Source organism: Felis catus, chromosome E1 (genome assembly GCF_018350175.1).
Source record: "Felis catus isolate Fca126 chromosome E1, F.catus_Fca126_mat1.0, whole genome shotgun sequence".
NCBI classification, from domain to species: domain Eukaryota; kingdom Metazoa; phylum Chordata; class Mammalia; order Carnivora; family Felidae; genus Felis; species Felis catus.
Genome location: NC_058381.1, coordinates 53,989,766 through 54,012,423, shown reverse-complemented (window position 1 = coordinate 54,012,423; position 22,658 = coordinate 53,989,766). Strand labels below are relative to the sequence as shown.

At 56.8% G+C, this 22,658-nt stretch overlaps 1 protein-coding gene across 6 annotated transcripts; it reads left to right on the top strand.

Annotated features, from left to right (window-relative positions):
* The first annotated feature begins 354 nt into the window (after positions 1-354).
* Positions 355-21,611, top strand: CDC42EP4 (CDC42 effector protein 4). 6 transcript variants are annotated; one of them, XM_023243835.2, is made up of 2 exons: positions 355-508; positions 18,778-21,611. In XM_023243835.2, exon 2 carries the CDS (start codon positions 18,890-18,892, stop codon positions 19,937-19,939), a length of 1,050 nt encoding a protein of 349 aa, XP_023099603.1. In that variant the 5' UTR covers positions 355-508; positions 18,778-18,889; the 3' UTR covers positions 19,940-21,611. The 6 variants fall into 6 exon arrangements, with proteins under 6 accessions (XP_023099603.1, XP_023099604.1, XP_023099610.1 ...); XM_023243836.2 differs by lacking the exon at positions 355-508 and adding an exon at positions 1,293-1,572; XM_023243842.2 differs by lacking the exon at positions 355-508 and adding an exon at positions 12,643-13,198.
* The last annotated feature ends 1,047 nt before the right edge of the window (positions 21,612-22,658 follow it).

The window sequence follows — 22,658 nt, the reverse complement described above, 5'->3', positions numbered from 1 at the left end:
TCCCGCCCCTCTCGTTTCCAGTTAGGGTCGGGGACGAATCCACGGCCCCGGGGGACGCAGACCCCGGGTTCCCTTCTCCCGTCGGGGCCGGGCCCGGGAGGTTGGGGGCAGGGTGGGGGGGTCCTGGTTCCTGGTCACCGCTGGGGCCCTCGGGACCCCACCGGCCCGGGTCCCGGTGGGCCTCCACGCCCGGGCCGCCCCACCTGGAGGAGCCCCGACAGCCTCAGACTCGCAGATTTGAACCGAGGAGGCCGAGCGGCCGGGCGAGAGTTCCCAGCCGCCATTGGTTGAGGCGGCGCCGTGACTTCAGCGCCGAGGGCGCGGGAGGGAGGGCGCGGGAGGAGCCTGGAAGGGGAGTGTCCGAGCGGCTCACCGCCCAGCGAGCCCGAGGGCCGGAGGGAAACGGACGCCGGCGCTGACATGGGCCTCCAGCCCCGGCGCCGCGCAGAGCCCACGGAGGGGACAGCGCAGCCGCGCCGGTCCGGCGCTCGCGTCTCTGGGGACCCAGGTAGGCGACCAGCAGCCCGCGCCCTGCGAGGCCTGGGTGGGTTCGGTCTGGGGGCGGGGGGTGGCTCGAGGCCCCCGGTGGGGGCGGAGAGCGTGGAAGACGCCGCGACAGGGGGCCGAGGGGCGGGGAGGAGGGCTCAGAGACCCCCACTCCTGCGCCCGGCCCCGGGTGGAAGGGCTGGGCCGGGGCGCGCGCGGGGCGGCCCGGGTGCTTGGGACCCGGAGCCGCGCACCCCGTGTCCGAGCCGAGCGGGCTTTGGGGAGGAGGGGGTGGCCGAGAGCCGGGAAAACCGCGTTCTGCCTCGATTTCCTCTCTCCAGACCGGGATTCGGCGTCCGGCCCAGGGCGCTGCTGGGGCGGGTGGGACCGGGGCGGGGGTCGTCCCCGGCTTTAAAGGTCCGCCCGCTGGCCCGGGAATGGGGCGTGCGCCGGGATGGGCAGGGGCACAACAATCGCGGCGAGCCGCCCGCCGTCTCCGCGAGGGGGGCGTGTGTGCGCACGGAGTACTCCGTGAATAGAAACCGAATTCTTCGCGTGTAGTGGCGGAGGCGTGCACACACGCGCTCGCTCTCGTACACACGCTGCAGCACACGCCACCCAGTGTCACCCGGCGAGGGAGGAAAGAAGGAAGGAGCTGCCTGGAAGGGAACGGCCGAGGAAACAAATACAACCTCCTTCCAGTCGCCGCCGCCGCCCCCCCCCCACCCCCAAGCCGGGCTCCGGCCCCGCCCGCCTCGGGAGACCTGGAGGCCGAGGCGGGAGAGGCCGAGGCGGGAGCGGACGCGGTGCCTCCCGGCGGGGTGGGGCGCAGCCGAGCTGGCGGCCCTGGGAGGGGGCCACGCGCGGGATCGGCGCGCCGGGTGCGCCTGGGGCAGAGCGCTCCTGGCGTGGCCGCCGGCCGCGAGCGGTCGGTTAATGATTTAATCGCCCGCTTGGGGCGGTGGAGCTGCGGTCGGCCGTCTCTGGCTCCGCCCCCTCCCTGGAGCGCCCCCAGCCGGGGGTACAAAACTGCCCCTGCCCCGGGTGCGTCCACCACCAGCTGCCCTGCGGGCCGGGCCGCCGCCGGTGAGTGTCCGACGGGGAGAGCCGGGCGGGAACCGGGAGCCGGGGCTGGAGGGCTGCGGCTGGGCGGGCTTCCTGGGAGAGGACTGAGCCGTGTGTGTGTGTGTGTGTGTGTGTGTGTGTGTGTGTGTCTGGGGGAGGGGTGCTCTCTGTTAACTCAAACCAGATTCCTGGTGTTTCCCGTAGAGATACTGCAGCCTGGGCTTTGGAAGTTTTCTTTCTCTCCCTGAGAGAATGGAGGGGAAATACAATGCTTTTTCTTTTCTGTTCACCCTTTGCAATCTGGCTGGCTCCCACGCCCTCAGCTGCATCCTCGGCGCCTATTCTTTGCTCGTGTGTATCCGAGCAGTTGAATGGGGACAGGGTCCCCTAGCTGCTGAAGCCTGCTGGCTCTTCTCTAGAGGGTGCGTGGTGCTGGAGGGATGATCTCCGTCTTCCTTACCCCAGCAACCATCTGGACCAGAGAAAGCTTTCCCCGTGCAGCCGGCGTAAACAATGAGGGGCCCAGTTACAGGAGGGCCTCCTGCAATGCAACTTCTTCGAACAGTCTGGGTTTCTAATAACTCCCCGCCGCCTCCGCCCCCTTTCTGAGGCTGGGGTGGAGGAGGGGACCACCAGCAGGATGGACTGAATTTTAAGAGAACAAAGGGCACAAAGGAAGGGGGAACTGAGCTGTGGATTTTCCCCAGGAATGGGGAGTTTTCTGGACCCAGGCTGGGCCCATCCAGGCCTCTAGGTGGCTCCAAGGCTCCCGGAGCAATAATGGGGTGTCCTGGGGAGTCTGGTGAGGCTCCGGCCCTGTGTGGTAGCTAGGAGCCTGCCAGGAGTGGGGGGGTGCCATGTGGGCTCCACCTTTTATCAGCTGCCCTGTGTGAGCTGCCCATGTGACTACTGATTAGTGTGGTTCATCTCCTCCAAATGTGGACTTTGGCCCACCACTCCTGGAGGACAGCTGCTCCTTCCCACAATTGGGGCTTCAGTGAACCTTGGGAGATATCCCAGTGGGTTCTGGTCTTTCCAGGGGTTCTGGTGACCCACACAGGGACAGGGAGCGGGCTGGTGTGATCAAGGGAGTCTGCACCCAAGACGCGATGGTTTGGGGTGAATCTCAAGCCCTCTGATGTCCCCCTGAGCTCACAGACCCCCGTTAAACTGCTTCGCTCAGGCCTCTACTTGGAACATTCCGTCCTTTATTGGGGTCCTTTATCTGCCTTTTCCTCTCTCGACCGTTCTTTTTTTCCCTTCCTTTCTCCCTTACACATGCCCACCCACTGATGCTTATCCCAAGTGGATGTGCAAACCCGGATCTACTTCTGTCCTCCTGCCTCTTGGAGACTGAATGTCCAGCCCTCACAAGACGGGAGCCCAGGGAGCCCCAAGCATATGAGAGCCTTATCTACAAAGTGGGGCTGGGAGGATTTCTCCGCCCCAACAGATGTCGTCCTGGGAGAGGAATCTTAGACCCTTCTTGACAAGTCAGGCGCTTTCCCAGCAGGGCCTCAGATTGGCTCTGGTTCAGGGATTCCAACCCCCTCCGCCTTTGGAGTGGTTGATTGATTTCTGTGGCCAGGACAGGCCGTGCCCAGGTGTGGCCAGCAAGGTGTTTGATATTGGCCAGGCTTGCTTGTTTTCTGTCTCCTCTCTTTCCCTCTCTCTCCCTCTCACCCCCTCTCTCTCGCAGTCACTCTCCCCTTCTCTGGGGTGGGAATAGAGAGCTGAGAATTTCTGCTTGTCTCCAGCTTCCTTGCCCTAGGTGGGGAGGGTGGAGTCTGTCCCTTGGAGGAACAGGATCTGGTTGATGCCAGAGATAAGGCTTGGGGGCGGAGGAACAGGGGTTGTGCAATCTTGCCCTGGAAGCTGAGAGAGGGCTGACCCCAGCTTAGGTCTTCTGACCTATGTACTGAAGGCTTTTCCTCAACCTTGGGAAAAGGAACCAAACCTTGGAGCCAGCTGGCAGAGGGTCCTGCAGGGCTTGCTCTGGGGAAGACTTCTGGGATGTTCGGGGGGGGGGGGGGGCGGAGACAGACCCATGCCAACCCTCTCTGGAGGAACTGGATGGTCACACCTGGAGGGACGTGCGGGTGTGTGGCTGGATGTGGTCCTTCCTCGCTCGCTCGCAGAGTATCGCGAAGGAAGTCTAAGCTATTAGTTTCCCACATTCCCACTCAGTGTGTCCTCGAAGCTCCGGCTGAAAATACGCCTCTTGTGGAGCCTTGGGCTTCCTTCCAGAAACGTACATCAGAGTCTCCCCCAGGCACTGCCGGCTTGCAGCTCGGGGCTCCATGCCAGGGTGGCAAGCGCTGGCATCCAGACCCCTCCTTTTCCAGGAACAGGGGCACCGGAAGTCTCCACTCCGCCTCCCGAGCTGGGGAAGGGTCTCCCTTCGGGGTCAGGCAAGGGCAGTGTGGGCACATTCGTGAAGGAAGGCTTCCACAGAGACTGAGCTGCCCTGCTGGCATTTCCCCCTCTTTCCTTCATCCCAGGAGCGGGGGCCTCTGAAAGGCAGCCGTTCCAGGGCAGGAAACACCCCTGAGTGTATACTCAGGGACAGCGTCTCGCTCGGCCAGGTCTGCTCAGAATCGTGCCATTTTTGCAGCGGCCAAATGTGGGCTGCAGACCCCAGCTTCCAGATCTTCCCAGGGTGACCACGGAAGCTCTGTGTCCCGGCTTCTGTTCCCTGCCCCTCCTTTGTCTGTTCCCCCAGGGGCCCCACTCCCTGCAAGCCTTCTTTATGCCTTAGAATATCGCCCTTGAGCATCAAAGGGGGACTAGCGCCCCTGGCTGGGAGAACACAAAAGGAGGCTTCTCTGGGCTCCACTATAGCTTCTGTACCTTAGTGAGGGTTGGATTAGGTCCAGAGAACCAGGGAGCATTTTATTGGGGGGTGGAGCGTGTGGAGGTTTTGTGCATTATTTGTCGCTGGCGCCCACAGTGCCCCAGATTCCTCAGTTATCCGGCCCTCATCCTAGAGAGGAGCGGCAGGCATTTCTTTTATCCCACCTTCGCCTCACACCCCCACCCCTGTATCAGGCTGAAATCGGCAAGAGTTTAAGTCTGGTCCCAGAGAAGCCAGACTCTTCATCCTGGATCGTGAAAGGTCAGGAAGGGAGAGGGGGAGCGGAGCCAAGTCTTGGATGGCTCGATCCACGGCCTGTGGGGACTGCAGTCTATCTCTGGGCTTCGGAAGCTGGGAGGACCCCTCCTCCTGCAACACTTCATCCTGGGGACCCCCCCCCAAGGACTTGAAAAGGGTCAGCTCTGGAGCCTTTTGGATTGGGTATCATCAGGTGGTTCCGGAGGTAGATGTCTTTGAACTTGGCCAGAGTGTCGCTGGGGATGCTGGAATTTTCCTCCTACCTTTCGAGGCATGGGCATAGGGCATCCACTGAGAGAGAGAGCACATTACAGCATCTTCACAGCAAATACGTGAGTGCTCGCCTCTTGTTGCGCTGAGGGCCTTGCTTACACGAGCTTATTTAATCCTTATGGCAATGCTAGGAAGTACATAATGGCACCAATCCCTTTGAAAGCGTGCGGGGAAACTGAGGCACGTGTAACGTGCCCAGTGTGGCCGGGCCGCGGTGGGGAGTCTGGCTCCAGGGTCCGTGCTCTCCGCCTCCACCCTGCGTGCTCCAGCAGGGCCAAGATGGAGATTTGCCAGTCCGCTCTGGAGTGAGTCCAGATCCACCCTCTGGAGAGCCTCGAGTGTCTTTCGATCCCCACTCCTCGGCTGAGCAGTGGACTCTCGGGAGAAGGGAAGTGAAACCGAACAGGGCCTGGCAGATCTGATTTCAAGCCCAGCCGCTTCTTTGTGAGGCGCCCGGGCTGGAGGGCGGAGCATTAGGGCCGCTCCCAGGTTCGGGGAGACCTGCCCTGGGTGCTCAGGCCGAGGGGGTCCCCACCAGGCACCTCTTCCTCCTCTCCTGGCTCTTCCCCCTGTGATGGCAGCCGCTGCTTGTGTCCCGAGGCAGGCTGGGGGGAAACACAAGCTTCCAGGAAGAGTCCCGTAAACAAGCAAAGTTGCTGATATCCCGGAGTCACTGGCTCTTGACTCCTTCAACTCCTGAGCGGCTTTGCGGCTTCCTGGCTTCCCGTCGTCGGGTCAGAGGGCACGCCTTCCCTTTCTTTCCCCGGAGCTGTTTTCACCCCCGGGTTGGGGGCGGGTGGGGGGGCCTTCTCCTTCCCCCTCCCACTTGCCTTCGCTGCCTCCCTCTCCTGGCCCAGAGCACACGGTTCTGGGACCGGGAAGGAGGTGGATAGAGAGACCAAGGTGAAGGGGCCCGGTGGAGAGGATGGCCGGTTGCCAGCAGGATGGAGCTGCCCCTGTCTTTCCCAGGATTTATCTGTACTTTTCGCTGGGGTGGTGGAGAATGGAGTGGCCAGGCTGGGAATATTTTAACCTGGAATTCTATGTAAAACTGTGTATCCTGTGCGTGTGCATGCATCCAGAACCTTCAGATCTCAGAGGCCGGGGCCCCAGCAATACTTAGGACCCTCCCCTGCACACCTTACGGTGGAGTGGGAAGAACCACAGTGGGAAGAACCTCAGAACCAGGCGGATCCTGAGACTCTTCTCTCAGCCCTGTTCTTCGCAAGTTACGTGACTTGGTGGAGCATTGGTGTCTCTTAGCCTCAGCTTTCTTATCTGTAAGATGGGGATGATAAGTCCCTTGGATGGTGGGAAAGAACACAGGACAGTGGTAGTACTTGTTTTGTTGTTAAAAAAAAAAAAAAAAAAAACAGGGGCGCCTGGGTGGCTCAGTCAGTTAAATGTCCAACTTCAGCTCAGGTCATGATCTCACGGTGCGTGAGTTCAAGCACCGCATCCTGCTCTGTGCTGACAGCTCAGAGCCTGAAGCCTGTCTTCAGATTCGGTGTCTCCCTCTCTCTCTGCCCCTTCCCGGCTCGCGCTCTCTTTCTCTCAAAAATAAAGAAAACATTTTAAAAATTGGGGGAAAAAAAGCAGTTTAGCCAAGATAGAGCAGCTGCTTGGTGCAGAGGAAGAGCTCAGTGAATGTGAGTTCCCTTTCTCATACTTCCGGTGACACATGGGCCACCTGAGATCCACAGGTGGGAGCTGGGATAGCACTTCCCAGAGTGGGGTCCTCAGCCCCAGCCTTAGAGCCCAGGCTCTGCTACAGTTCTGTCACAAGCCTAGACAGCTGCTTCTGTGTCTTCCAGCAGTCAAAGGGTAGATTTTCTAAGCTATAGCGTGTTTTCCCTACTGCACCTTCGCCTGGCTAAGTTACTGGCTTCATTTTCTTATAAACTGTAAGAAACTATCAATTCTCTGAAATGAACGAGAATGTCTGAATCCAGTGGTGAGCATTATGCATGATCAGTGGAGATCCCTCTAGATCAGCACTGCCAATAGAGAGAGGTATCGTGCCAGCTGCATACGTAATTTTCAGCTTTCCAGTAGGCACAGTTTGAAAAACTAAAGACGGGCGTCCGGGTGGCTCAATCGGTTAAGCGTCCGACATCAGCTCAAGTCATGATCTCATGGTTCGAGGGTTCAAGCCCCGCGTCAGGCTCTGTGCTGACAGCTCAGAGCCTGGAGCCTGCTTCGGATTCTGTGTCTCCCTCTCTCTCTGCTCCTCTCCCGCTCATGCTCTATCTCTGTCTCCCAAAAAATAAATAAATGTTAATTTTTTTTTTTTTTACTAAAGACAGGTGGAATTAATTTTAATGTTTTGTTTAACCCGAGTGTACACATCAAAAAGAGATCATTTCACCACATAATCATAAAAAATTAAGACATTTTACATTACTTAATCATACAAAGTCTTTGAAATCCAGTGTGTTTTTAACACCTATGGCACATCTTTATTTGGATGCGAAATTTTAGAAATTCTTCATTCGAATTTGAATTTCCTACAACTTAGGGTTGAAAAAGTGGGTTCGTATATAGTCAAGTGTGTTTAGCAGCGTGGACATTAAATATACATAAATTAAAAAAGAAAAGACTAGCGTCCCCATTTAGCAGCTGTAATAGTCAGAAAATACAGCTAGGTAAAGGGGGGAGGAGCATAATCAACTCACAATGACAAGAGGGCACAGAATGACCTGGGATAAACACCACAAGGAATGTGTATGACTTAGAACATTTAATAAAGGAGATTATCCAAAAGATTTGAATAAATGGCTATGAAGCTTTGATGTTGTGATAAAGTCTATTCTTCCCAAGTTCATCTTCTGTCCTTCCAATTCCAACATAATCCCACTAGGATTTCTTTTGGGACTTACCGTTTTTAAAGTCCATCTGGAAAAGGAACAACGTTAGAAACAATGCAAGGCAACTTTAGGGAGAAAATTAAAGTAGGGATATTCCCCTATTAGACGCTCAAAATGTTTTACAAAGTGGCAGTGTAGACCTGGTTTAGAAATCAGCAGACCAGCAAACAAAAAGGGGAGTCCCAAGATAGATTCACGAGTGGAAGCGTATCTGTAAATAAAGAATTTAATATCTGGTGAAGGTAACTTTTAATGCCTTACCCACATTTTATAACAATCCTATAAGGAATCAGTAACGTGCATACAACATTGATGTATTTTAATCGTTTTTCTATTTTAAACAACCCACAATTTTATAAGCCACAGGCAGCTTTACTTTGTTGTATTTCCTTCCAGTATTTTTCTCTCTGAGTAGTTGCTCATTATTATATTACCTGGTATTGTAGAGGAAGTGGATATTTTCATAAACTGAAAAGTGGAGAAGGTCTTTGCTTCATAGTGTTAAAGCCAGAAACCACGAAACAAATTTGACTATATAAAAATGAATGAGCACTCTGGAAAAGAAGACAAAATCACCCAACTGCAAACGGGTGCGTGATAAACTTACAGAAGTATGTAGGATGGTAAGAAAATTTTAACTGCTTTAATATTTTAAAAAGTCCTACAAATCCATTGAAAAGGTGAAGCCCCTTCCCCGGAGAATTGGGCGAAAGGCTTCGACAAGCAATTCCCAAGAGAAAGACACAGAGGCTGATGATGCACTTTTTATTTTTTTTATTATTTATTTATTTATTTATTTATTTATTTTTTAATTTTTTTTTAACGTTTTATTTATTTTTGAGACAGAGAGAGACAGAGCATGAACGGGGGAGGGTCAGAGAGAGAGGGAGACACAGAATCTGAAACAGGCTCCAGGCTCTGAGCGGTCAGCACAGAGCCCGACGCGGGGCTCGAACTCACAGACCGCGAGATCATGACCTGAGCTGAAGTCGGACGCTTAGCCGACTGAGCCACCCAGGCGCCCCAGATGATACACTTTTTAAATGCTCATCCTCCCTTATAATTAAGGAGATACAAATGGCAAGTTTGTGAGTGTGCTGATTGTCGTGTTTTTGTTGTTTCCAACTAAAGAAGATACAGCCCCTGGTATCAGACACTATATTCCTGTGTTGCTGGAACTGCAGCTTGGTGTGTAGAACCTTCTGGAGAACAAGTTCACAATAAGAAACAGAAGTAATTTAACTTACTTTTTGACCAGAAATAAAGATTGGCGCAAACTTAGCCAGAGGATTTTTGTTACAGAGTTGGGATAAAATGGAAACAACCTAGCATTCGTTAGCGGCCCACTGGATGTAAAATTTTGGAATGTAGTACTTAAATTAAAATAACGCAGACGTTATTTATGAACGTGTAAATATTTTCCCCCAAAGGTGAACAGTGCTTGGCTTTATTTATCTACCTACAGTGGAAGGTACTGCCCTTGTCCTAAAGGGAAAATGCCTCAATCAGCACTAGCCAGTAGAAGCAGTTTGCGAGTTTCAGATTTCATTTCCATTTTGAATAACTGTATTTTATTATCTTTTTATTTATTTTTTTTTTAATTTTTTTTTCAACGTTTTTATTTATTTTTGGGACAGAGAGAGACAGAGCATGAACGGGGGAGGGGCAGAGAGAGAGGGAGACACAGAATCGGAAACAGGCTCCAGGCTCCCAGCCATCAGCTCACAGCCTGACGCGGGGCTCGAACTCACGGACCGCGAGATCGTGACCTGGCTGAAGTCGGACGCTTAACCAACTGCGCCACCCAGGCGCCCCAGCTTTTTATTTTTTTTTTTAATGTTTGTTTTTGAGACAGAGCCTGAGCAGGGGAGGGGCAGAGAGAGGGGGAGACACAGAACCCGAAGCAGGCTCCAGGCTCTGAGCTGTCAGCACAGAGTCTGATGCGGGTCTGGAACCCACAAACCCTGAGATCATGACCTGAGCCACAGTTGGGGACGCTTAACCAACTGAGCCACCCAGGTGCCCCAATAACTATATTTTAAAAAGTGAAAAGAGATAGGTGAAATTAATATATTATTTAACCCAATATATTCAAAATATTCTCATTTTAACATGGAACCAATAGAAAAATAGGATGAGCTATTTTGCATTTTGAAGTGCATTGTCTGTTTTGCCCCTTAGCACGTGTGAATTCGGACTCCCCGCGTTTCAGGTGCTCTGTAGCCACGTGAGGCTGGTGCTGCGAACGGTATAGCTGTAAATAATTTAATAGCCCTAGAGAGGCAGCAGAAGGCAGGAGTCACTGAGAAGTTCTGGTGTGGAGTACGTGGGGTTCGCCTTGTGAGCCCTGGCTCCGGCCAAGAGCCTCGCATCCTCATTAGCTGGGCCGGGCTCACCCAGTAGGGAAAGCTGGGAAAGTGCACAGGTAACTTGCAGCTCTGGGAAGCAGGTATTGAAACTGGGCCCTTGTTCACTTTCCCTTTCTTCTAGGAAGCAGGAAGTGGGATCTGCCCACATGGGGCTGGGCAGTGGCATCCATGGGCCAGTGAGCCTGGTCTGGATGGGCAGGCAGGCAGGGGTGATGGAGCAAATACAGGGCCCCCAGCCTGGGAGGTTTTAGGAAGGGAGCTTGGTTCTGGTCTTCCTTCTTGGCAGCTGGGACTACCAGGAGACACGAGGGGGACTAGAGCGGAGCGGGAGGGAGGGACATTGGAGGCGGGGCCTTGTGCTGAGCTGCTAAACACGCCAGGGGAGTCCTGGCTCCTGCTTCAGGTTGGTCTCTTCCCCCACCCACCCCTTCCCAGGGAATCAGAACACGGGGAGGTTCCTCTGAGCAGAGAGCAGGAATGAGATCCTGAGTAGGGAAGAGCGCACCTGAGCCAGCCCTGAGAGCAGATCTCTGACACAGAGTCCGTCCCAATGAGTCTTGGTTCCAAGGCTCTTGGATAAGCAGCCTCCCGATGCCGTCCTACCCACCCACCCACCCCCGTCTTCCACAGGCACATTCTCAGCTGGGAACATCTGAATTGGCCAGGAGGCATCACCTCGTACAGAAAACCATGGGTCCAACGCCCATCAGAAGTGGGCTGAAGTCACCATTTAAGTAGATGTGAGAGCAATCTGTCGGGTGAGGCTCACGCCGTCTGAGCCTCAGTTTCCCTTTCTGTAAAATGGGGGGGGCAATCTTGATACCCTCCTTGCAGGGCGAGGGGCACAAGTGGCCCATGGTCTAGGACAATGCCCGGCATGCGTCAGACACCAGACTCTGTCATTTAGACAGTGTTGCTGTTTCCACACGTGGCTTGGTGGTCCACCGTTAGGGGGGGAGCACTGGGGTGCTGGTTGCCCTGTGTGACCCCAGCCTTTTCTCTGCTCCCGTGCAGCCACCGGAAGAGCTGAGCTTAGGGCTGTAGCAGCAGCAGAAGCAGAACTTTCACCTGCCCGGGCATCTCGGATAGCATCCCACTGTGGGATCACCTGTGTGGGAGGCTGGCCTCCAACTTGGAGCTTTAGTGACACTGGAAATTGGCCAGTCTCCGGTGACGGTGACGGTGGGGGGGTGGCGATCGTTACCTTTCATCTCCTCAGTTGAAGAGGCTCAGGCATCAGGAAGCAGCTGTTGGGGAGCGAGCTCTTTCGGGGGAGTCCTAATCTCCGTGTCTCCCCTGACACCGGGCTGCTGGAGGTCGCCCACTTTCTCCTCCACGACTTTGAATACAACCTGTCTAGCTTGGGGGAGGGGGAGGAGGAAAAGAGAACAGACATCCGCGGGGGATTTTGGTGCAGAGAGAGTGGACCTGAGACCCGCCTCACCCAGCCCCAGCTCGGTGCCTTGTATTGGGCCCTGAGAACCAGACAGTTTTAAGCTGGTTTTGAAATTAATGTCTTTTCCTCAATCAGCCATTGATGCTTTGAGACATTGATGCTTTGGGATTTTTATGATTATTATTTTTTCTTACTTTTTTGTTTATTTTTCACAGAGAGAGAGAGACAGAGACAGAGACAGAGCATGGGTGCGGGAGGGGCGGAGAGAGAGGGAGACGCAGAATCCAAAGCAGGCTCCAGGCTCCAGGCTCCGAGCTGTCCGCACAGAGCCTGATGCGGGGCTCGAACTCACGAACCTTGAGATCATGACCTGAGCCCGGGACGCGAGCTCAACAGACTGAGCCACCCAGGTGCCCCTATTATTATTACTATTAGAACAGCATATCACATCAAAGGAAACAAAAAAAATTGCCTGTTTTCCACTCAAGTCTAACTTAACTCCTCAGTTTCCCTGTGTGCCCTTTAAGCCTTTCTCCGTGCAGACGTGTGAATGCTGTGTATGAACAAGCCTGAGCTCTGCCTTCTTTCTCCTTCCCCTTAATGCCGTTTGGGAAGCAGCTGCCCCGTGTGGCAGCGTGGTTTTCGCACGTTAATCGTTTGAGTTACTAGGACTTACTCCTCACACCCCTTTCCTTATTCCTGGCCGTTAGGTTGTTTCCAGCCTTTCGTGATTCTAAATAAGGCTTCTATGCATATCTGCGTGTGTGGCTTTTTTCCTGCTTTGAAATCGTTCCACAGGGCAGTTGCTAAATCATTATCATTTTAAAGCCATTATTTAAAGAAACTGCCATAGTTGCCCCTGCCCCAAGACCACACTTGGGGGCAGTCCCTTCATGTGTCCTTTCATGTGTCCCTTAAGTCCCTTAATGTGGCTTCACCATCTCTGAGAGTATGGTCACTCCATACCCAGGGATTTTAAGGAGATATTTGACACGGATAGGCAAGAGGTACAGGAGTGGGTAACGGTGGTATTTCATGTTTCCATCCCGGGCCTTTTTTTTTTTTTTTTTTTTTTTTTTTTTTTTGTCGCTGTTCAGGCCCAGATTATTTTAAGACCGTGCTTCTTCATTTCCTGGTGCAAACAGCACACTTACAAATACGAGGGCTTTTCGCAGTGCGCGTGAAGGAGGTAAAAGATTCCAAATAGTACTAAAGTCGGCTAAAATAACAACATCGCCCCCACCGCGGTTCCTCCCGCATTATGTAAGAATGTGGATCAAAGCGTCCACGGTTCTGTTCATTCACCGAGCAGCCCGTCAGCCCCGTCCCACTGTTGGGAGTTAAACCGTCTTGTGCCTTCGCTGGGATTCCTTATCTTTGCAGGAGAAGGCTGCCGAATGTTCCAGAAGGCACCGAGTCTCTCTCTGGCCTCAAAAGCCAGAGCCTCTAGCCTCTCAGGGAGGGAGAGGAGTGGCCCGTGTTACGCGGAACTTGCACAAGGCCCTTCCATGTGTCGCTCCGGCTGGCAGGGGCTGTGTGGCAGAAGGCCTCTCCTGTTCGGGCAAAGTTAAGTTCTTCCTAGTGGTGGAGTGCTGGCTGCACCCAGGGAGAGAGGTCCGCAGCCCAGCAGGTGAGACCTGCAGGGGGAAAAGGCCTCTGGGGCTTGGCCGGGGCCTGGAGTCTTTGATTCTGCCCTTCCTCTCTTCCCCCATCTGGGCCCTCAGCGACTCCTGGTGTCACTGCCTCCAAACCCTGCCCCGCTTATGCCCTCCTCCGTCTGTCTCCATAGCCGCATCCGTCTCCTGGCCCCCATCCTCTGCCCTGGGCTCTGCAGCGCCGGCCGTCTTGTGCACCAACCGTGTGCTGCTTGGGAACTGCCATCTGTTTCCTTTCGTACCAAGAATGCCATCCAGACTCCTACCTGGTCCTCAGGGGGCTGGGCCTGTGTGACCTGGCCCTTGGCCCCTGGGTTTCCGTTCTGTTTCTCAAGCTCCGCAAGCTTCTTCCCTCCCCCGGGGATGTGCTCGTGCTGTTCCCTCCCTGGATTGCTCTTGACCTGCCTGGGTCCTTTCCACCATTCAGTTCTCAGCTCACAGAGCCCCTTCCTCAGAGGGGCCTCCCCCAGGCCCGTGACACCCACACTTGCTCCCCTTTCTTGACGCCAAGCACTTGAGAGACTGACTGTCTTACTTGCGTGTATGCAGCGCTGTTCCCCACCCACCCATATTCACTACAGACTTGCCCCCGGGAAGGCGGGGCCTTATCCACCTTGAGATTTCCACTGTCCTGTCTTCGGAGCCTAGACAGGTATGGGAAAATGGGTGCACATGAATGAATGAATGAATGAATGAATGAATGAATGAATGAATGAAATGAACACGGCCTCCTGTCGCCATCCCAAGCCATGACTGAGGTTGTCTTTCACCGAATATCCCCTTGCTTTCCACCTTGTTGCTTGGGGCTGGCCCCGGATGGGCGTTAGAACAACTCAGGGGAGTTGATGGAGAGGCGCCTCCGGTGGCAATGGCAGTACGGTGGGCGTAGAAGCATGCGTGCCGTGAAGCAGGGTGAGCTGCGGGTCAGCTGCGAGAGTGGGAGGCCGGCCTTGCCGCCCCAGGAGAACTTGGGTCTCTCGCCTGCCTTGGCCCGGCTGCCAGGAGCCAGCCACTGCTTGGGTGTTTGGAGCGCACTGGTCCAGCCTGTCCTTCTGTCTGTCTGGTTGCTGCTTGACTGGCTGATCTGGGAGGCCAGTGCTCTGTGTGCAACATGCCAGGAAGGATGGGTGAGGGGTCCAGGCAGGCGCTGTCCTCCGGGGTCCCAGAAGCAGAGCTGAGCTGGGAGCGTGATCGGTGTAAACCAGCCAGGGGCCTGGCCTTCCAGGGAGGGTCCGTTGCTCCTGCCTTGAAGGAATGTTCTGGGGATGGTGGGGCCAAAGGGTAGAGGCATCTAGATCCATCAGAGGCTGGGGAGAGTGAGGGACAGCCGTGAGTCCCTGCTCCCTTTTGAGTGGAATTATGGCTTCGGGGCAGGGTGGTGGTGCCCCGCCCCGGGCAGGCAGGCTGTGGGGAGTGGCCGCCCTGTCATCAGGCAGCCTATTTAGCCACATCCCCAGAGCTGAGTCACGGCACTGAGCAACACCCCCTGCCAAAGGCACAGCTCTCTTTGGCAGGATCCCCTTCCGGGTGGGAGCGCAGGCCTCCTGACCTGCCGCCCCCAGGACTGGCCCAGGCCACCTGCTTGCCCGTAACCTCAGTGTTCCATCTCCTCACCCCCGCATCGCTCTCTGTTCAGAGCTTAGGGTTCTCACCAGCCCTGAAGCCTGGCCCATCGAGTCTGAGCTCTAGGATCCCAGAGACCCAGACCTTGGCCCCGTCCCAGGACTGCTAGGCAGTGGGATGGCAGGTGACTCCACAGAGACCCCAGCTCTCTCCAGACTCTTTCATGCTGGGTGCTGGAGGGATGGTTTGGTGTTTTATAAGCCGGAAAGCCTCATTCCCACCCCCAGGGAGCGAGGCTATAAGTAGCACACAGCACCGGCCAGACTTTTACTTTCTTTCTGGGGGTGTAGGGCCCAGCAGGATGCTGGGGCCCCGGGTCTGGCCTGTGGGTTTCCCCGCTGACCGCTCTTACCTGTTCCTTTGTTTTACCCTCCAGGATAGAAGGGGGGCTGATGGCTTGATGGGACCCTCCTGTCCTGTAGTCTTGGTGGCCAGAATGCCAGGTCCCTGTGAGTGGCCACAAGCCACTCCATGGGTTCTGCTGAGCCCTTGGCGGTTGAGTGTGTGGTTCCCCTTTCTCTGTCGGGAGCACTTCCCATCGGGAAACCACAGCGCTTCAAGTTGCCTGCTGGGTCTGGGGATTCCTACTGTTGCAATGAAACCCTGAACTCTGGAAGTGCATGTCTTGTGTTCCCACAGTTCTGACCCTTTGTGCCCCCTATCCTGTCTCCCACCCGCCCGCCCCCCCTTTTTTGTTGTTGTTGTTTATCTGGTAAGTAGTATAAGCTTTAGTTTTCTAGCTGTGTTCTCAACCTGGGGCAATTTTGCACCCCCCCCAGGGGACACTTGGTATGTCCGGAGACATTTTGGTTGTCCCCTCTGGGGAGGGATGCTGCTGGGATTTAGTGGGTAGAGGCAAGGGTGCTGTGAAACATCCTACCATGTGCAGGATGGCCCCCACCACAAAGAATTATCTGGTTCAAAGTGTCGACACTCTCGGATCGATCAGGAACTTTCTTGAGGAAGCAGCTAGGCTCCTCCTTTTTCTGGACTCTCCTGGCCCAGACGCAAGGAGAGGTGTCCAGTTGGTAAAGGTAGCTGGTAAAGGATGCTACCCCCCAAAGGCCAGAGAAAGGTCTGGAGCAGAGCACTGGACCAGGAGGCCAGCTTCTCGCCCAGCTCTGCCGTTTGGGGCAGAAACCTGGATGAGTGACTTTGCTTCAGTGACACCTGTTTTCTGGAGCTGCTCTGGGTGTCCCTTCCCTCCCAGCTCTTTGAGATCCCAAGATTCTGTGACTAGAGGCAGGAGTTCGAATGCAGGCCGTTTGAACACCTGAGCCTTTCCCATTGTTGCCTCAGTGTCCTGGGGGCAGCAGAAGCCCAGGGATTCTCTGGTACCAAGCGTTCATTAGAAACCTGGTTTGATTTCCTTCTGTTCCTAACACGTCTGAGACCAACCCCAGCCTCCCTTTCTCTTTTGTAGCCAAAGAGAGCTTTTCCCCCAAAGGTTTGCCTGGGAGCCCATGGCAGACCCAGAAGGTCACAGATGCTGACCCTCTCCTGGGCAGTGTGGCGAGGGGATAACCCTGAGGCCGGTACTTCTCATGTAGTTGGAGTCAGCAAACCGGGGCCCATGGGCCAAATCTGGCCCACAACTTGTCTTTATATATAAAGTTTTATTGGGACGCAGCCATACCCTTTGTTTCCATGCAGTATGTTGCTGCTCTCCTACTGGAAAGACGGTATCTTCCCCAAAGCCAGAGATCTTCAGTCTGTGGTCCTTTATAGAAAATGCTGGCCAATCCTTGGTCTAGCTGGTCCGCGTCTGATTGTTTAGAGGTTAGGTCCCAGGGCGTGGGCAGGAGAAGAGGGTTCAGGTTAGGGATGGGGAGAGCTAACTCGCCTGAGGGTTGGTGGGAAGAAGGGGCAGGAGGAGGGAGAGCTGACTGGCGGTAGTGAGAGTCCTCACCTGGCTCTGAGCCCAGCCCAGGTCACCTGCGCCCCGGTGCCTGGCTCCTGCCTCCCGTCCTAGAGAACTTTGTTTGCTGGAGTGACAGTCGCATGACTGCCTGGGGCGGGGTTTGGGGGGGTGGCACTTGATGGTTGGGGAGCCGTCAGACTGGGCGTCAGCAGCTGGACAAAGACAGAGAATGCTGTGGGGGGTGTTTGGAGGACACACGGGTCAGGCCGGCCGGGAACCCTGGAGCCGGCTAGAGGCTGGAGGGAAGCCAGCGCGGCCCCTGGACTGGGAAGCAGAAAGGGAGATGGGGGAAGGCAGGACGGAGGTGTTGCCTTTCAACAGGTCTTTGAAGACCCATTGCTAGATGGGATTCAGTGGTGAGTCGGCCCCGTCCGAACCCTCTGGAAGCTCAGGGTCCAGTGGGCACATTACAACCCAGCTGGCAGGAATAGAACGATGTAGCCGGTGCCTGCCGGGAGAGGGGACATCCAGAGTGCCGGGAGGCCGGAGGCGAGGCGGCCGAGAGGGTTCACCCTGGTTAAGGACGGTTTCCTGGAAGAAGCGACGTCTCAGCCGAGCCCGGAAGGACGTTGAGTGAGCCAGGTGACAGGGTGTGCCAGCAGGGACCTGCATGTGTCCAGTCCTGGAGTCCAGGAGGCAGAAGCTGAGAGAGGGCTAGGACAGAGAGCAAAGGTAGGGGAGCAGCAAGCAGTGGCGTGGAGGAAGGAGGGAGGCAAGGACGGGTTGCCAGATCGAGGGGTCTGCACCGGTGAGTCCTGGATGGCTTTTGTTTCAGAGAAAAGGTGAAGAATGGTCTGGAGAGGGACAGAAGGGGAAACGGGGATCTGCTGGGCTGGCGCCGGGGGCCAGGTGGGATGTGGCGGCCTAGCTGGGGGTGAGGAAGAAACCGGCGGGACACCCACGGGTCGCGCTTCGCAGTGGGAAGAGTGGTCCCGCCATGAAGTCTTGTTGGCAAGACTACGGCCACCATCACCCCTTACCCACCCGCCTTGTCGGATCCCGTCCGTCTTCCTGCCCTGCTCAGCCCTGCATTGCTGGGTTTAGCCTTTGGGGCAGGTCCCTCCAGAGGGAAAAGGACTGGTTTGTCTCCAACAGTCGACCTCAACTAGGTGCTTGCCAGGAGCTATATGGGTGGTACCTGGAGCTTTCAGATGCCCCAGGCTCTCTGGGGCCCCCCTTGCTGATCTTCATTTCCGGTTAACTGTCCCCCCGGGGTCGGCAGATCTCGGGGGCCGGGCCGTCTAGTCCCTGCCCTCCTCCTGCACCCTTAATGATTCAAGATACCAGAATTTTCTAGTCTTCATCCCTAGGAGACACAGGGTGAGTGTCCAGCAAAGAGCTTGGCCCCACGGTGGAGAGGTCGCAGGCGGGGTCCTCGTTTGTGGGACACCCAGTGAGGACTGGAAGGCTGGAGAGCTGGTTTTGTGGGTCCCAGCGGCCCCGCCCCAGTTCTGATTCAGAAAGCGAGTCTGGCCGCCCACATACGTGGAGGTGCCGGGCAGCGTCTCTCCGGAGCCCATCCTGTTCTCTCCCTCGTCAGAGGACCATGACTCAGGTTGAGGTGTCCACTGCCTCCACGGGGATTGAGGTCAGACAGCAGGAAGAACCTAGAGCGTGTCTCCAGCCCGGCTGTCCGCAGGAGTCCTGTCCTGGACCCAGGCTCGTTCCCAGACTGCCACACGGAACCGCCTGTGCATCTCCACCGCCTTAAACGTGGTTGTGTTCACGCTGGTGGCATCCTGGTCGGGGGAGATGCTGTCCTTCGGAAGAAGGATCGTCCTTCTCTCTGGTTCGGGGAAAATGTGTCTGTGGCTACCTGAACTCTACATGGCTACCTAACCCGAGTGCCTGCGCATGAAGAATCAGGCAGGCTTGGGCCACCGGTGGCTTCTTTCACAGTATTTCATTCTGGTGGGAGAGCTGAGGTTTGGGCAGCAGCCCCTCTGTAGATGGGCTTGCTGCCCTGCGGCCAGCCCGGGTTAACCCTTTGCCTGCTCTTCTTTCTTACAGCCCTATGATCTCCTCCTTGGCACCCCCTCTGCCCGCCGGACTTCACATCTGACCCCCGACCCGCCTGCCGCCTTGGGAGGCCCGCCCCCCGCCCCCCTCCCCCACCGGCAAGATGCCCATCCTCAAGCAGCTGGTGTCGAGCTCGGTGCACTCCAAGCGCCGCTCCCGCGTGGACCTCACGGCCGAGATGATCAGCGCCCCCTTGGGCGACTTCCGGCACACCATGCACGTGGGCCGGGCGGGGGACGCCTTCGGGGACACGTCCTTCCTCAACAGCAAGGCCGGCGAGCTGGACGGCGAGTCCCTGGAGGAGCAGGCCGCCTCCTCGTCCTCCAAACGCGGCCTCCTGTCCCGGAAGTTCCGGGGCAGCAAGCGGTCGCAGTCGGTGACCAGGGGGGACCGGGAGCAGAGGGACATGCTGGGCTCCCTGCGGGACTCGGCTCTGTTCGTCAAGAACGCCATGTCCCTGCCGCAGCTGAACGAGAAGGAGGCCGCCGAGAAGGGCTCCGGCAAGCTGCCCAAGAGCCTGTCGTCCAGCCCCGTGAAGAAGGCGAGCGTCGGGGAGGGCGGCCAGGAGGAGGCGGGCGAGGGGGAGCTGGCGCCCCGGCGGAACGGGGCCACCGCGCTCCACTCCCCCGACCCCCTCCTCGACGAGCAGGCCTTCGGGGACCTGACGGAGCTGCCCGTGGTGCCCAAGGCCAGCCTGGGGCTCAAGCACGCCGAGTCGGTCATGTCGTTCCACATTGACCTGGGCCCCTCCATGCTGGGCGACGTCCTCAGCATCATGGACAAGGAGGAGTGGGACCCCGAGGAGGAGGGCGGCGGTTACCGTGACGGGGACCCCGCAGGCAGCACCCTCCGGGCTCCCCCGGCCCTGGCATCGGCGGCCCCTCCGCGGGCCAGGCAGCCAGAAGGCGCGTCGGGCCGGGACCCGCCCCAGGACGAGGGCTGGGCGGCGGCCCCCAGCCCCGGCTCGGCCCGCAGCGAGGGCAGCCACACCACGCGGGACAGCAGCTCCCTGTCCAGCTGCACCTCGGGCATCCTGGAGGAGCGCAGCCCCGCCTCGCGGGGGCCCGACAGGGCCCGGGCCGCGCTGCCCCGGCAGCAGGACAAGGAGTTCTCCTTCATGGACGAGGAGGAGGAGGATGAGATCCGGGTGTGAGGGGCACCAGGCGGGAGGGGGGCTCCGTCTCCTCCCTGCCCCCTCCCCCCCTCCAGGCCACCACCCCCTTCCCTTCCCTGTCCCGTCCCATCCTGTGCAAGGCAGCCGGGAGCCTGGCTTCCACCGCAGACCCTGGACGTCCCCCGTCCTGGACGTGGGGCGCTGGCGAGGCCGGGGCCCCAGTGGGGACACAGGGAGGTGGCGTGGGCACCCAGCTGCCTGGCGCACCCAGCCCTCCCGTGTGCTGCGGGCCGGACCGGGTGCTTGCGGCAGGAACCGGTTCTCCCTTCCCTCCAGCCCGGCCTCAGACGGTGACGCATGTCAGCCAAGTCCCCGCCTCGTGGGGCAGCAGCGGCGGGTCAGTCCGGGAGCGGCCCCGGTGCCTCGGCCAAGGACGCTCGGCTCGCCTTTCCTCTCCTGGCGTTTCTGCTGTGACTGGTGGCCGTGTGGCAGGAGGAAAGGTGGTCCCACGCCCCGGCCCCCCGCTCCCGGCTCCTGCACCGCGAGCCTGGAGCCCCTTGGAGCAAAGCCGGACCGAATGTGTGCACTAAACGCAGCCCCTTCCAGGGGGGAGAACAGGATGGGGAACGAAAGAAAGGAGGCCCCAGGCTTCCTGAATTTTCTAAAAGGGGCCTTTCCAGGATGACACTAGGAACAGGCTGGGCACTCGCTCGGCCCCTATCTATCTGTTTGTTCTCCTGTCCTGTTTAAATCCTTCCAGAGCATATCTGGAACAGTGTTAACAGCTCTGCTACCAGATGGAAGATCAAATCCTTTTAGAAAACCTTTATACTAAGTGCTTCCAGACTTTATTTAGAACTGTATGGGGTGGGTGTCCGTGCGTGTGTGTCCTTCCCCTCCCCCCCACCCCATGGCTATTAACAGTTGAAGGCAGCCAGTGTAGAAATTTTCTGGAAAAGGATTTTTTAAAAAATTAATATATCATTTCTTGGAGGGCTAGAAGCTTTTTTGACTGAGTTACTCCCCCCCCATACACACACACACACACACACACACACACACACACACACACACTGACCACTTCCCCTTCCTTCTTTAGGCCTTTCTGCCAGCAGAACCCTCTCCCCCACTTCTGAGGCCCCTAAGGGTAGAGGGTTGCCAGATTTAGCAATAAAACAAAACAAAACCAGAACGTGGAGATAAATTAGGAGGTCGGGCATACAAAGGATAATTTTTGTAGTATAAGTATGCCCCACACCATGTTTGGAACATACTTATGCTAAAAAAACTATTTGTTGTTCTTCTGAGATTCCTGCCCAAGGAGGTCGAGTGGGAGCTTGGGCATGTGCCCCAGGGTTAACTGATGATTATTTTCCTGTCCTGGGAACAAGCTGACCCACCTTCTCCTGTCCCCTCGTACCCGGCGGAGGGAGGGGACAGGCCAGGGTTAGCGGGCGTCACTGCTGCAGCCTCTCCCACTTGTTGCCAGATCCTGATCCACTTAGCTCCTGATTCCGGTGCCCTGTCAGTACTGTTTCCAGTAGTGTGGCTCCCACATAGGGGAGGAGTCAGAAGGGGCCCTACAGCCCCCACCAGCTGCCCTTGAAACCCATGCGAACAGTGGTCAGTTCCAGATTCTAAACTGTATATATTTTTTCATGGTATTGTTAAAACAGTGAGGAAACATTAAAAAAAAAAAAATGCTGTGGCACTCCCGTTGTCTGTCTCTGCTTCTGGGGAGGGTTATCGCAGGATGTGGGTGGGTACGGGTGCCGACTGGGGGCCCTGGGGCTGCCTGTGCCCCTGAGGCACTCGGGATCTGGGGTGGCTCCTCTCCCTGTCCTTTTGGGGCCCCTCCCCTCCTGCGCTGCTCTCCGGCCCCTGGAGGGACGAGGCCCATGTGCCCATCTGCTGGGCAGGTCTTGGGGGCTCTGGGATTTTGGTGGCCCACCCGCTGCTGCCAGTTGGGGGCCTGTGGCCACTAAGTCACTTAGCTGCTCCGTGCCTCCTGCTCCTCTGTGATACGGGAACCCTGCTGCTCTTACTGGGCCGGGTGCAGACACAGTCCCTAGAAAGGAGCCGCCCTCCTTTCTTTCCCGGCTTTTCCCCATCTGACCCGGAGAATGTTACAGGCAGCGTGCCCTTCGTCCAGACTCACGGCCTGAGAGCCCATAAGAAACGGGTCCAGACGCCACCTGGCCACCTTCCCCAAGTCACTAAGCAGTAGACTCAGGACAACATGGACTGAAAGCCCTTTCACCTGGCTGCTCACGGCCTCCTGGGAGCTTCGTTCCTTCAGGAAGTGAGGTTGAGGGTGTGTCTGTCCTGGTGGGGGACCTGGAGACCCGTCCGCCCTGTCAGCCCAGGCAAGGCAGGGTTTGCTAGCTGAAGTCCCTCACACATCCTCCTTTCCACATGGGGGCCAGTGGGGCTGAGTTCCTGGAAACCCTGCCCGTCGCCTCGAGCATCCGCAGAGAAATTTGGACTTGAGCTCATCCTCCCTGGGAAGCAATTAGAAGCATAATAAAAATGTTGCACCGGCCCCTCTGTCCCTAGAGGGGCTCATTCTCAGCTAATGAGGGATGTGGCTGAGGCTGGGAGTGAGAAGCAGGGTGTGGTGGCCCCAAAAGAGGGAGGGGAGAGGACTCTCTCCCCTTTGGTCCCCGAGGCTCGCCTGAGAAGCCCACGGCCCCTGCAGGGCACATCTTGCCTTAACAGATGCCCTGTAGGGCCCCTTCTACCTCCAGCAACCCAAAGC